The sequence below is a fragment of the Triturus cristatus genome, chromosome 1_2 (genome assembly GCF_964204655.1).
Source record: "Triturus cristatus chromosome 1_2, aTriCri1.1, whole genome shotgun sequence".
Taxonomy (NCBI): Eukaryota; Metazoa; Chordata; class Amphibia; order Caudata; family Salamandridae; genus Triturus; species Triturus cristatus.
The window spans coordinates 980,044,468-980,059,357 of record NC_140580.1 but is presented as its reverse complement, the minus strand read 5'-3'; the positions used below and the strand labels follow the sequence as shown (position 1 = coordinate 980,059,357).

The 14,890-nt window shown below is 49.6% G+C and overlaps 1 protein-coding gene across 6 annotated transcripts in view; it reads right to left on the bottom strand.

Annotated features, from left to right (window-relative positions):
* EXD3 (exonuclease 3'-5' domain containing 3) overlaps nt 1-14,890 on the bottom strand; it is a 2,855,457-nt gene that overhangs the window by 2,036,022 nt on the left and 804,545 nt on the right. For all 6 annotated transcript variants that reach the window (XM_085610760.1, XM_085610799.1, XM_085610781.1 and 3 more), the window contains one exon: nt 7,136-7,303. In XM_085610760.1, the coding sequence (XP_085466886.1) occupies nt 7,136-7,303 (168 nt within the window). The remainder of the gene's footprint in view (nt 1-7,135; nt 7,304-14,890) is intronic.

The following is a 14,890-nucleotide window of genomic DNA, read 5'->3' as shown; positions in this document are numbered from 1 at the left end:
CTGAGAAAGGCTCAGGGAGACTCCTCCTCACATGAAGGCGGTTGGAAATCTGAGGTAGAATGGCTCTGCTGGGGAGTGTGATGTCAGGGCTGGCAGCTGATTGGCTGGGTTTTGGGCCAAATAATGATGAGGTTTGGTTACCAAATAATAAGATTCCCTATGGGATTTTGCTATGCAGTTTTTACTAGTACTGCTGTGGTCATTCTGTTACCGTGAGACTCCCGCCATGACCACAGGGAAGATACAAGCATGTGAATCTATGAAAGATTGAATACTGGAGAATGAACAGGTCCTTTTTAGAGCTTTGAGACAGGTTGTATATACTTTGTGGGCTTACAGCTTGCCCACTTCTTTTCAGTTGTTTGTTTCTCTTTCGTTTCCTCCCACGGACCAAGTATTGTATCTTTACACTGTTGTCGTTTATCTGTTCATTTAGGGGGCAGTATTTTCTTTATTTCTTTCTTGCTCGTGTTATACTGTGGGTGTTGGTTCAGCTTCGCACCTGTATTTTATTGCATCTTCGTTCACGCCCCCTCCTTCTCCTTTTGTTGCTGCCACCCTTCCCGCACGGCGGCTGCTTCTGGAGGCCATGCCTCTTTCTACTTTTCTGCACGCTTGTAACATTTTGCGTATAAGCAGCGGGGTGTCCACTTCACAGACTCTGCACTTCATCTTTCGGCACGGAGGCCGCTTCGGGAGGAGACACCCCTTTCATTTAATCTGCACGCTTGCTTGCATCATGTTGCCGGAGCTGCTGATGTCTCTGCCAGTGAGGTAATTAGTGAGAGCTGTCAGTCTCTGAGGGGTATGACTTAACATTAGTATGGCAGGTAAGGGGGTGTTAGCTTTTGATTCACCATTGTAATGCAGAGCATGGTAGCCGCTTTGGGAGGCTGCGCCCCTTTCTTTATTTCTGCATGGCAATGGCGGCTGCTTCAGGCCCTCATACCGCAACCCTGTTACTAGATGTTTTCTATTTCCCCTGTGGCACCACCAAAGCCCTGCCTAACCTGTCACACGCCCTTCCTGTGCCACTCACAGCAAGAATGGCCTTAGTCCGCCAGGTCGCTTTTATGTAGTGCCTTCACCATCGCAGCTGTTTAAATCGTAACCAGTTATGTGGATCTGTAAGTGCATGTTGCGGTGTTGCACCCCCCCCCATCACCTGCTCTCCCCTCCTCCATGTGCTGACCCGCTCCATCAGAATTGTATTCTCAGAATGCCTCTGTACTGGCATTTATGAGAAGAGCAGTGCTATGGTGTGTGTTAATGTGCAGCCGTGTTTGTGTGGAAAATTCTGGAACACCTTGTGACCTGCCTTTTCTTTGGCTGTACACTTCTATGTGCTTGTGGTAGGATCTGTCTCTGTGTACCTCCTTAGCTATGGGTTGGGTGAACAACAGTGTGTATGTGTACCTTCCTCCACTTGTGTCATTATTATGCATCCCTGTACCTTTCTATGCATGTTTGTGTTAGCATGTGTGTCCATACCTTGTGGGGTTGTTTGGGTCAGTGTATGTATATATACCTTTCTGAATATTCTTGTGTGTTATTTGTTATGTGCCTTCCTGTGTATAGTTAATAACTCAGATACATTGTTGATTCATTTTAGGTGAACATGTTGTATACTTTACTGGAAATTTTTCTGGATGCGTAAACATATGTGTCTGCTTATGTTAGTCTGTGCATGCCTATTTTTGTATACATATCTTCCTTCATGTGTTTATGTTTGTATACACTCCTATTTTGTTATGGATTACCCCCATCAGCAATATGTGTCCACCTTTCTGCTTTTTCTGCGTATCTTCCAGCATTTTTTTAATGACTTGTGTATTTGTACATATTTTCTTGTATACATTTATGTGAAAGATTTTCAGCATGTTTGTTTAGGCACGTATGCCTTCCTTCATTTGGGTCTATTACACACCTGCTCCCATGGGCTTGTTTTGTGAAGCTTACAGTGTGCCGTATCTCAGGGTGTTGCTAGTGTGTGTGTACACTTCTGCATTCCTGCACATAGTTAATAACTCGGATACATTATTGATTCGTTTTAGGGGAACATGTATTTCTTGAGGGAAATGTTTGTGGATACATAAACTTATGTGTCTGCTTATAGTTTGTGAATGCCTATTTGTTCATATGTACCTTCCTTCATGTGTTTATGTTGGTATACACTCCTTTTTAGGTCTCGCGCCTAGCGTTGCAGTGCATAGCACTGCTCGCGCAGCGCGAGACCTCATGTAGGGGGTTCTGAAAGCGGACCACACACTCGTGCGTGTGGTTTTGCTTTCGTCGGCTGCAATTGGCTTTAGCGTGGATTTTTTTTCAAAAATACAGCACGCAATTGGCCAAAGGCGGGCGCATGTCCCGCCTTTGCTCCGCCCATTCCCATTGGTGTCTGTTACACGCATTAGCGGCACAGACAACAGGCTCCCTCGGCCCAGCTCCTCTGTGGTGCGCGCACACCACTGCTTTCGATTCCCGCCCCCGCTCCACGGTGGTGCGCGCGCACCACTGGTTTAATTTCAGCACGTAAGGGGCCGGGGAGGTGCTGCTGGAGCCGTGTGACACCATACTTTTATAGAGGCTTTAACTGCAGTGTGAGTAACCCATTCGTCAACCCAATTTTCTATGGCCAGATTTAGCTTTGCTGCTGCTATTGTCAAATAATCGAGCCATGGATTGTTCCCAGTAGTGAAGATAGGTTTTAAGACCGCTTTCTTTGAGTTCTTGTTTGTGTTGGATTGTTTGCTGGAGGAAATCGCTGCAATTTGGCTCGATGCAGTCACTGCGTGGTGGAGCCAGTGGTCCTTGCCAAGTGTCGCTCTGCACAGCTATCTCATGCCTTTCCAATAGCACGCACCCTCTGTGTTGTCTGTGATTCACGGCCGGGCCCTTACTTGCCTAAACACCAGAGAAGATATGAATGAACATATGCTGCTCACAATGAGGTAGTTTTACGTTTTCGTTGAAAATTACTTAGCGGGTTTAATTTACGTTTTCGTTGAAAATTACTTAGCGGGTTTACGTGCACTAACCCTGGACACGTTACCCGCTGAAGGGTCATGTGCTTACAGATGGGTGTGTAATGCTCTCTGGTCCTCCTCGCATGACATTTGGCAGCAGAAATGCACACCTTTCAGCGGGTTGGAGTTCTCTTCAGTGCACACTCCCCTTTGAATAGGTCGTCTCCTTGTTTGAGCCCCAAGATGGTAAGTTGTGGAAATGTGAGTGACTTTTTTCAATTCTTACTTTTTTCAATTCAGTTCCAAGCGTTTACAAATTGATATTGTAATCCTCAATAGAGTGACAAATATACGTAAGTAATACAACTCAACAATTAGTTGGTCAGAATAAACCTAGAAAAGCTTTAAAAAAAATAACTCTTTGAAACATCTGTTTGTACATGAGGTTGTATATAAAAGACTTGATAAGCCATTCTTATATTGTGACATAGGAGCGGCTGCTGGAAATATAAATGTCTGGACGCTAACAATATAGGACACGCTATAATAACAGGTATTAAGTAAGATTCTGCATCCCTTTTTTCTATAAAATACCTATACATTGATCAGATCTCAAAACTGCCCACTTTCATATATGATTCCTATACTACTTTTTTTTTTTAATGGGAAGCCATCTTGTGGGAACCTAAGATCGCCTCCGGCAAATTCATATTAACACGCTGTTTCTGTAATTGCACTTTGGCATAAATCTATTGGCTGTGCGGATCTAGTAAGCATGGCATGAGAGTTCAAAACACTTTGTCTCCTTGGAGGTACCCTTGTATATCGCAGTCTTGTCTCAATGTAAAAATATACTTACTGCATAGTTTGTTTTAAGAGTCGCTGTCATGCCTACAGCTGCATACACACAGAAATAAGAAAGATAGAAAGTGCAAGGTCTTATATCACCGTTCAGCTATTCGAGTAGTTCATTAGACTTTGTTCCACAGGCCCCATAAAGAAATGGAGTCAGCTGAGCAGGGCAGTATTTGCAATGGCTACGGAAAAGAACTAGTTTAGTGGAGGAAACCAAACAGACAGAAGTGTGGTAAGTTATGAGTAGGCCCAAAAGTTATATGGATGTGCAATACTCCACCAGCCATGAACAGTGGGCGACTCTGGAATACGGAGTGGAAACAAAGATAATATGTAGAAATAAAGCTCCTTCATCGCTGTGTGATGTTTACAGCTACTACCCAGTTCGTTCGCTGGATGGAACAGCCAGGGGAGATCATATACTCAGGTCAGCAAAGCGAAAGAAGAATACAGTGCCCATTAAGCACAAAAACAGCCGAAATAGGTGGTGCCCTCTTGGTACGGGGAAACTAGCAGTGAAGGCACAGAAACTGTGCCATTTCATAATTCTAGCTATAAAGGCATCTCATGATTGGTTAGCTGCAATGGGAATTGCTGGCTACTAAGGAGACGCAGGAGCAGGGGTTGGCTTTCTTGTACGGGAGCACATGAATGGGGAAACGGACTGACAAGGGAACAACACCATGTTTGTTGACGGAAGAGCTTTGAGTGTAAAGAATTTTTTTTTACATAATCAGAACATAGGTAGTGTTCAGAGTTCATCCCTCAAGGTGTGGATAGTGGGCCACGCCTGTCCAAGATCTGAAAGTGAATGGCCAAAACCTGGCCCAGGGTGATTTCCGGTATTTGTATTTCTTCTCAGAACACTTTAGAAAAGATTGGTTCTGACATACTGACAAATTCAGTAGCAGTTTTAGAACAAGCATTTGCAATGCAATAGGTTTCGCATTAAGGAATGTTTGAGCTATTGGTGTTGCATTATTATTAGCAATGCCAATAGCTCAAACTTTAATAATGCGAGACCTATTGCATTGCAAATGCTTGTTTATTATGGGTAACCCCCATTAGGAATATGTCCACATTTTCTTCCCAATCCTTTTTTCTGTTATGTGTATTTTTAGAGCGCACTATCACCTACGAGGGTTATCCTGGCACTAGATGATAAGATATATTTTTTCTCGCTTGTTGATTCACACAGAGCATTATTGTATGGCGCTACAATTGAATGTGATCTTGTTAATGTATATGAATTGTTTCATTCTGACCATATAATTATTTCAAACTTTGCAGGTAGGCATTGTTCTACTGTTTCTGTATCTAGGGATCTAAATTATTTTGTTATAGATTATTCTGTACAGGTGAGCTACTATAAAAGAAAGAGGGAGCACACTACCTGGCATACTAGCACACAATCAGCCCAGATGGATTATGGTAAATGCAGTGCATAACAGTCATTTTAGTTGAAAGTCTTTAATATTCACCATTGTTGGTGCAGCCATTGCAGTTTATTTCTAGACATGTGTTTCAGTATTGCTGACCTTCTTCAGAAGAGAATAACAAGGGACCTTTGTGGGTGCTGGTAATGCTGCTCACATTTTTCTCAAGCTTAGTACCATGGATACACAGCACTGGCTGCAGCACATCTTGCCAGATTTATAGGCTATGAGAGAGCATTATATCTTCCATACTTTTCTCCTACACTTATAGAAGAAGCTGCTTCTTAGGTACAGCCCATTAAAAATCGAGAAGAAACCTCCACTAAAGCAGAACCTCGCAGAGCAGAGGCTAAAAGTGGACCAGCGGTGCTTCATTTGCGCTTGTATTTTCTTGCCTCACGTTTGCATACTCCTCTTCCATCGAAGCAAAATCTAACATGGCTGTCACGACACAAGGATCCCACCTGGATAGGTCTGGTCATGCTGCTCAAGTCTATTACATGACTGCAGTTTCTGAAGCACCTCAAGGCACATCCTGGTGTTTGGCCACAGTGACCCCTGAATCCACAGTCTGGTGTTAGATGGTGTGGGCCATTGTGACTAGGCCTGTGTTAGACTATGCTTACTTCTCAGGATGAGACTGGTAATATTTCAAATAGTACATGCCTTCGTCTATAGCCCTGATGTATCTTATGGCTGCAGTAGCACCGCATTTTCAGAAAAGAAATGCCCTCAGATTCACTACAGACCTTCAGAGCTCCCAAGGGCCCATCTGGAATTAATGCTCACAAGTAAATTGTGTAAAGAGGTTTTTCACTATCCGATTCCTTCCGCTGAATTCCCAGCAACCCTATGAACACAAATCCTGGAGCTATCTACCCACCACTGGAATTGTCTAAGCATTCCAGCGAAAAAATTAACTGCACACAAAAAATAATTGCACTAAATGAACAAGTTATTTACAGTTGGTAATGTTCTTTCTGGTTCATGCTCCATCTAACTGCAGATCCCTCAACTACTGAAGTTAGCACAGGTGCCAGATGGAATCCAAACTTATGCCCCCCACCCCCTCGAAAAAACATGGTTGGAGCTGCTTTGTTAATACTAAGAGTTTAATGCCTGGCAGGCACAGGAGTCTAATTTATTCAGTTGCTAACATATGAGCTAAGTCAAGCCTGATACTTAGAAGTTAACCCCTACCGCTATTAGGTATTCTATTTGACCCGCCCCTGGGTAAGTCGTTGATGATTTATCATTTCACTACATGTTAGGGACTTATTGTGTCCCCCAGTTGATCTTTTGATATTTCACCTTCATTATTATCAAGAATGTATTTATGATCTCAATCATCTCACCAATCTCATAGGTTCTGGAGTAACGTGCTATCTGCTGTCTGTAAAGCACTTCAACATCTCATCAGGGGTTCTAAGCACTATATAAATGATGTTACAATACAATGGCAATGATGTTTGTCGACCTTATTTTAAATAGCATCCAGTTGCCCTCTTCTTGCGCTACAAATACAATCTATTTCATACGTGGTTATTTTGCTTAAAACTGCATACACAGAGAGGAATGGAGTAAGACGGGAGTAAATGGGTGGAATTTCTCAGTTAGAGACCACAGTAGGAAAATTGTGTAGTCTCTTGTCCTCCCATTGGTTGAATCCTCTCCCATGCTGTTTAATTGCTGAATTTCCTGAATAGGACGAGGAATGTGAAGATAAGGCACCTGTTTAACCATTTAGCTTGGCTGTTAAGAGTAAAAGAGGAAGGGGCTTCCTTAGAATTGGTAAAGTGTTTGGGAGAACCCATTTGCGTATGAAGTAGCCTTTTCACCTTGAAATAACCCCATCTTCTGCCCCAGCTCGGTACCAACCTGCTGAACCAATGGCCGCTCCTTTATCCATTCCTGGAACTCGCTGGCGATGACGTGCCCCAGGGAGTTACCCTTCCCCTTGCCGTCGTTGCAGGCTGCCAGTAGGTCCAAGAGATCAGACAATGGCTCGGCCAGGCCAGTGAAACCTTCCCTGGCTCGTTCCTGGAGCTAGACAGACACAAAAGGACATTATCATGTCAAAGAGGGGAAATTATACATCTCTGCAAAGGCTCCCCCAAACCTCCCACCACACGAAAAATACACAAAAGCAGTGCAACCCCTCGGGAGGCGTTACTGTTGTTATTCGGTTAGCGTTCCCGCCTTGGGTGACTTCTGCTGTCACTCGGAGTCCGTTCCCATTGGTTGCCTGGCCGCTTTGCCGCCAGAGATGGCAGGGAGCGTGTAACAAGTGTCCACAGGGACAGCTCATAAAGGCAGGGTCCCCGAGGCAGTCTGAACAAAGAGGCGGCACAGGCTGCAGATGGAAGGAGGTTTACGTCGGCCTTACCTTAATTTACATGGAATGTCCAAAGCACCAGCGTTGCTTCGAAAACAGCGCTGCACAATGTCATCACAGCACAAAGCACAACTCAAAAAAAAAGTTACCAATTTACAGCGAGTGCTTGCGTACTCCCCGGAGAAGCCATTTTGCATACGTAAAAATAAAACGCAATGTCAAAGACTGAGATACTGACCGTTTACCTGCGGATGTATTTGTGCTCAGAAACTCTGAAGTAAATACCGTTTTATTTTCAATTACGTCCTGAGTTTTAGTAACTTTTAGTAATGAAAGTGTCAGTCGTTAAGTAATGCTGAAAAGGTGGACGTTAAATATGAAAACGCAAGTGCAGGCTTTATTGCTCTAGACAAAAATCACCTGACAGATCTCAGCGCAGAGAGGAATTACTCTAAAACTTTCAGCAGAAAAAATGATTTCATGGGTTGGAGGTTATAGGAAGCAGCGCTGGGCAGGAGGAATCTGAGTGAGCAATGTTGGTTTACAATAAACTGGTGCAATAGTTATACAGTACATCAGAGTCAAAACCCGCACCGTGCCAGATAGGGAATTAAGAAGCCCTGGCTCTCTATGTTATTGAGAAGTGCATATCGAGCAGCCACGCACGGTGCATTTCCCTGCACCTCTCTTCTTTGAATCACTCCAAGCGGGACTATAGCTCATCATTGGGGGGAGGTGGGCCCATACAGATGCTACACTGTAATATGCTTTCTCACAGGCAAATAATGGTGTTTTCTTATACCCACTTTAAAAGCTCGATTGCAACGCCGCCGCCCTCTATATTCTCAGAAACCCTGCATGGAAAATTGACCTCGACTTAAAGCTAGCAATTGTTCCTCTTCTTTCTTTCCATCCACCCATCCTCACCTTACGACTCCATCCTCTGCACGTCTGCTCCCTCCGATTGTAGCCTCCTCTAAACTGTGTGCCTGTCTGTCTTTTTTTTTTTTTTTTTTTTTTTTTTGAAACCGTTTATTGCAATCTCAAGAATATACAAGTATGGGCCTACAACCTTCCGGCCGGCCGCTAGAATGACAGGAGCATATGACATACATACAAAAACACTGGGCGGTGCAGAGAAGCAGAATCAGGAGGTATCAGCGTCGTGGGCCACATCACTCTGACCCCACAATACGGTTTCATTTTATACACACAACACAAAAACCGCACACGCAAGGCAACCCGCAATCGAAAGTAACAGCACGTGCTCCCCGAATGGGGAACCCCAGCCATCCACAGGAGTCTAAAGAGGGGAAGGGGAACAAATCGAGGACTGGGGGAACTCCGTGCTCGGGGCTATGGAAAGGAGTCAACTAAGGGGACGGGGCTGGTGAGGCCGCAGGCAGCAATGGTGGCGCGCAGATACCCCCGCGGTAGGCGTTCCAGGGGCCCCATACTTTCACCCATGCCCCAGGCTTACCCCTCGCCACATACACCACCTTTTCTCGGAACATGCACCAATCCATGTGTTCTTTCCAGGCCGACACCGCCGGGGGCCTCTGGGATCCCCACAGTTGAGCGATGTCACGCTTAGCTATCATATATCCCAGAGTCACCCATCGCGTCTGCGGAACCGAGTAGTCAGTTGGTTCCCACACATTCAGCAGGCATCTCCTCGCTTCAGGCAGCAGCGCGACATGCGTAACCACTCGCAGGACCTCATGCACACCACGCCAGAATCGCTCCACCTTCGGGCATTCCCACAAAATATGCAAAAAAGTCACCAAAGCACCACACCCACGCTTACACAACCCATCCTCAGCATAGCCTATACGCAGAAGCCTTGGCCCCGTCATGTAAACCCGATGGAGTATCTTAAGCTGGACGAAGCGAAGGCGAGCCGGTATGGCCACCTCCTTCGGAGAGGCCACCGCGGAAATCCAGTCTTCGTCGTCCAACTCCAGCCCGTCGGCAACCCAAGCCTCGCGGAGGCCAGTCAGCAAGCCCGAGCGATCATTAATCAATTTTTTGTAAATGAGGGAGATCGTGCTGTCCGGAACGTGGCCATCCAGCACTCTATCCTCCAGGGGGGAAGACTCCGGGATGGAGGCGACGTCTGGGAAGACTGAGCCCAGCGCGTGACGGACCTGCAAGTACCGAAAGTATTCACTGCCCTGCAGCTGAAACTCCGTCTGCAGCGTCTCGAATGTTTTAAATCCCCCCCTCGTCCAGAGGTCCCCCACTTTACTGATGCCGATCGTGTCCCACTTCTCGAAGCCCTTCGAGGTCCACAGGGAGCCCAACCTCTCAGATGCGTACAACGGTGATGCCCGGGTCAAACGGTCCTTCCACCCCATAGCTGCGTTAGCCGCGTGCCATACTCGTACCATGACACGCGTAGGTCCCGTCAGGCGGGGTCCGGGCGCGCCAGAGTAGACCGCTCGATTATAGTCGCCACCAGGCAGGAGCATCTTGTCCATTTCAAATGCCGGGTTTAAGGCGGGCCCGTAAAGGCCATGATTAATTGCAGCTAGCTGGGAGGCCCAGTAATACCGTCTAATATCCGGGAGGGCAATCCCCCCGTCGTACCATGGGAGCGTCAACTTCGCCAGGGCAATACGCGGCCTCCCGTCCCAGAACAGGCGGCGCTGTAGACTCTCCACCTCACGGAAGTAGCGCGCCGGGACTAAATCCATAGTATTCTGGAGAGCGTACAGGAAGCGTGGCAACGACATCATCTTAAACAATGCCGCCCGGCCGAGCGGCGAAAGCGGCAGGCGCCGCCAGCGCGCGACGTCCTCCTTCAAGCGCTGGAGGGGGGGAAGCAAATTCCGCTCGTAGCGGGCCTCCGGGTCCAGAGTAATGTAAACCCCCAGGTACCGAAACCCCTGCGAGGCAATCTGGATCGGACAGCCCCGCGGGAGGACGGGAGCCTCCCCGGAAAGCACATACACACATGATTTAGCCCAGTTGATGACAAGGCCTGAGTTGCAGCCGAATGAGCGCAAAACATCAACCAGGACAATCAGTGATTTACGCGGGGAGGCTAGATACAAAAGGATATCGTCAGCGTATAGGGACACGCGGTCCTCATACTTGGGGGTCCAACGGAGACCACGGATGGAAGGGTGCCACCGCAGCCACTCCGCCAGGGGTTCCAAGGCCAGCGCGAACAGGAGCGGCGACAAGGGACAGCCCTGTCGCGTGCCCCGTCCCAGCTCGAATGGGACCGATACTCTTCCATTCACCACCACCTGCGCCAATGGGCCCGAATACAACAATTTGACCCAGCTGATGAACCCCGGGCCAAATCCAAACTTCGCCAGCATAGCCCAGATATATGGCCACTCGAGCGTGTCAAACGCCATGGTGGCGTCTAAGGACGCCAATATGGCCGGCTCCCGCACAAACGGGACACGCGCGAGCACCCCGTGCAAGCGCCGCAGATTAAGGGCCGTGTTGCGATGGGGAATAAAGCCGGACTGGTCTTGGTGGACCAAATCGCCCACCACGCCGACCAGCCGGTTGGCTAGCACCTTGGCGAGGATTTTGGGCTCCGCATTCAAGAGCGAGATAGGCCGGTAGGATGTAACCCGGTCTCGAGGTCTCCCTTCCTTGTGGATCACCACGATTGTAGCCAGACGTTGGTCCGGCGGGAGGGAGCCCAGCGAGTGGGCCGCCAGGAACATCTCACGGAGGTGGGGTGCCAGTACATCCGGTCGCAGCTTATACAACTCAATAGGGATGCCGTTCGGGCCCATGGCCTTGCCGGATGCGACCGAGCGTATGGCGAGGGCAATTTCGTCGGAGGTAGGAGCGGCATCTAACGACACCCTGTCCTCCACCGAAAGGGAAGGCAGCGCGATATCCCTAAGCAGGGCATGGGAATCCTCCTCCGAGCAGGGAGAAACCGGGGAATACACCTCGCGGAAATGATCCGCGAAACAAGAGACAATATCTTCTGGCTCGGTGACACGCACACCATCCATCCTCTCAATCAGCGGGACCACACGACTCGCTCTCTCCTTTTTATCCAACCATGCAAGCAGTTTACCAGCCTTATCACCCACATCATACAGTCGCCCCTGCTGCTCTCTATAGAGGCCCCTGGCCGCCTCCGTGACGAGGGCCCTGTAAGCCGCCTGCTTAAGTTGTAGGACATGTAGTGCAGCGTCCGTCACCCCACCCTCTAGATCACCCTCCAAGTCAGCGATTTCGGCCTCCACCCGGGTCACCTCCTCCTGCTCGCGCCTCCGGGCGTGGGAAATAAAGGAGAGGGCCTCCCCTCTAAGAACTGTTTTGAAGGCTTCCCACAGGGAGATAGCCGAAGGGACGGACCCCACATTCTCATCGAAATACCGCTGCAAGGATTTAATCAAATCAGCGCGAATAGTGGGGTCGCGCAGATACCAGGCATTGATTGGAGCTACCCTGCCCTCCCCCCTCGGGAAGACATCAACGTGCAACAGGAGCGGGGAGTGATCTGAAATACCCCGCGCCAAATGGCGCACCTCTCCTACCCTCCCAACATAGGCCGCAGGGACAAGGACATAATCAAGCCGTGAGAGGCTACCATGGGCACCCGAGTGGAAAGTGTACTGCAGCTGCGTGGGATGTTTTAAGCGCCAGCAGTCCACCAATCCCAGTGTATCTAAGAAGCCGGACAGCCACGCCTGCGCCCGGGGGAGGTCCCTAGGGGGGTGACGATCCACGGTCCCAGAAACCACCGCATTGAAGTCCCCCCCAACCACCAGAAGCCCCCCCCGGAAGGTCAAGGAGGAGGCGCCCTAAGTCTGCAAAAGTCGTAGACTGTAACCCCGGTGGGACATACACTGATACAAAGACCACTACTTTACCCTCCATTCTCCCCACTAAGACAGTGTAGCGTCCCCTCTCATCATGGCGCACCTCGTCTATTTCCAACGGGAGCGAGTTCTTCACCATGATGCCCACCCCCCGTGAGCCCGACGTGAAGCCCGAGTGGGCCACCAAACGATAGCCACGTCGATTCATGGCACAAAAGGAATTACCAATAAGGTGTGTCTCCAGCAGAAAGACCACATCTGGCGAAAGTCGTTTCAAATACTGCAGGACCACACCTCGCTTAATCCTATCCCCCAGTCCGTTAACGTTCCAGGACAATAAAGTCAGGTCCCTACCCCCCATCACATACAGAAGCCATCATTCGTCTCCCGGAGAGCACCTTAAAAACACCAATACAATAAAGGGTTTGCCTTGCGGTAAAAACGAACAACACCCCACCCCAACCCACCCATCCCAACAGAACTCCCCCCTCCCTGCACCCCTGCATGAGCCCAAACAGCCCCCCCAAAGTGCAGTGTGCCTGTCGCCCCATGAATGATTAAACTAACTAGTCCCCCAGAGGAGGAGGGAGAGCCCCCAAGAGACCCCGTACCACCTCCACAAGAGGGAGACTTAACGAACAGTCAAAAAAGACGACAATGTTGTCCAGAGCGAGGCCTACTATTAATCCCTCAGTCCTGATCCGGCGAGCCCTCCCCTCCAACCGCACCCCCCCCACCCCCCCGGCCCCGATCCCCGGGCAAGGAGTCCAATCAGTCCCCGGCCGCCTCGGGACGATCAAAAAAGTGCGTGCGGCCATCCACCTCCACCCGCAACTTGGCTGGAAAAAGCATCGCATACTTGAGGTTCAAGTCCCGTAGACGACGTTTGACTCCGAGAAAGCTCAGTCTCTGCTTCTGGACCGCTGGGGTGAAATCAGGATAGAAGTTTACGTCCATATTGTCAAGTCTGACCGGTCCTTGTTGCCTAGAAGCCTGAAGGATAGCGTCTCTGTCCCGAAAGTTGAAAATCCGGGCAATGAGAGGCCTCGGAGGGGCTCCGGCCTTAGGTCTTCCTCCGGGAACCCTGTGGGCACGTTCCACCGCAAAGAATTTACTCAGCCCCCGGGGCTGGAGATGGGTGAGAATCAGGTCCTCCACAAACAGGTCCGCCGCCGCCTCCTCACGTCCCTCCGGCACCCCGACAATGCGAACATTGTTCCTCCGGGCCCGACCCTCGGAATCCTCCAGTCGACGATCCATCAGGGCGCTCGCCTGGCCAAGCCGGCGCACCTCCTTTTGGAGGGCCGCCACGTCCGCTGTAAGGCCCGAGGTGGTGTGGGCCAAAGAATCGACCCGGTCATTGGTCTTGGATAAATCAGCCCTCACCAGGCCAACATCCACGTGGACCGAGTCAATCTTTTGCGCCAGTGTGTCAAAGCGCTGGTCCACCGAGGCCTTCATCTCGGCGATAGCGCCCATGACATCTCGCAGGGTCAGATCCGCGGGCAGCGCAGGAGCATCAGTCGGGTCCTCAGGGGACCTACGCGGCACCTCGGGAGATCCCTTCTGGAGGGTGTAACGGTCCATGCTGTTGGACTGATGGGCTGCGCCACGGCGGGTCGATTTCACCTTTGCCCGGTCGCCATCTTGCTTTGTGGACATGGTTTCAGTCCCCAAATCGTGCCAATCACCTCGGAAAAGGCTGACAAACCAGTTCACGGGCTCCGGGGGGGGGCAACCACAGGTCCGCAGGACGGATCACAGCCGGCGGGCCAGCAGGGCACCCCAACGAGGCCACACCACCGCACACCGCCCCGCAACCCAACCTCGCCTACACAGCAAGGAGGGTGCAAAAGCGAAAGTGAAAGTGCGGGGTACGCGAGTCGCCCAGCCCTGCCCGCCGCTGTTGATCACTTTGTCTCCGGATCGCCCCGTAACTCCAATCCGGGGGGCCGGCGTGGAGAAGGCCGCACCCTCGATCGGTGCTCCCGCCGGTGTCCGAGGTCCAATTTGGAAGCGGAAAACGGGTGACACCTCAGCTCGGGCTCACCAACACAGTCCCCTCATATAGGACAGGATATTTTCAGGATTTATTTAGGAGGTCACGGAGGTCCTCGGGAGCGTCGCACCTACGCGGCCATCTTGGTTGCGCGCTAGGCTCCTCCCCCGTGCCTGTCTGTCTTAATCTCTTTTTATATTTTTTTTAAAAAAAAGTGCCTACAGCCCAGTTCATGAATCACACCTCTGCCTTTCAATTGTCAGCCCTGCAACAGAACAGTAATTCATTTCCTCTAGCCTGCATAGTCACAGAACCAAAAATATAGCATAAACTCACATACTCCACCTATAATGATAACATCCAACTCTTATTTAATCTAATACCAACACCCTGGAGTTAATGGAGTTATTCATGGAATGGTTTATTTGAGAGCACCAGACTAATCCCAATAACCAACCATAACTACTGGATTAGCAACGACTCCTGGGTTCTGA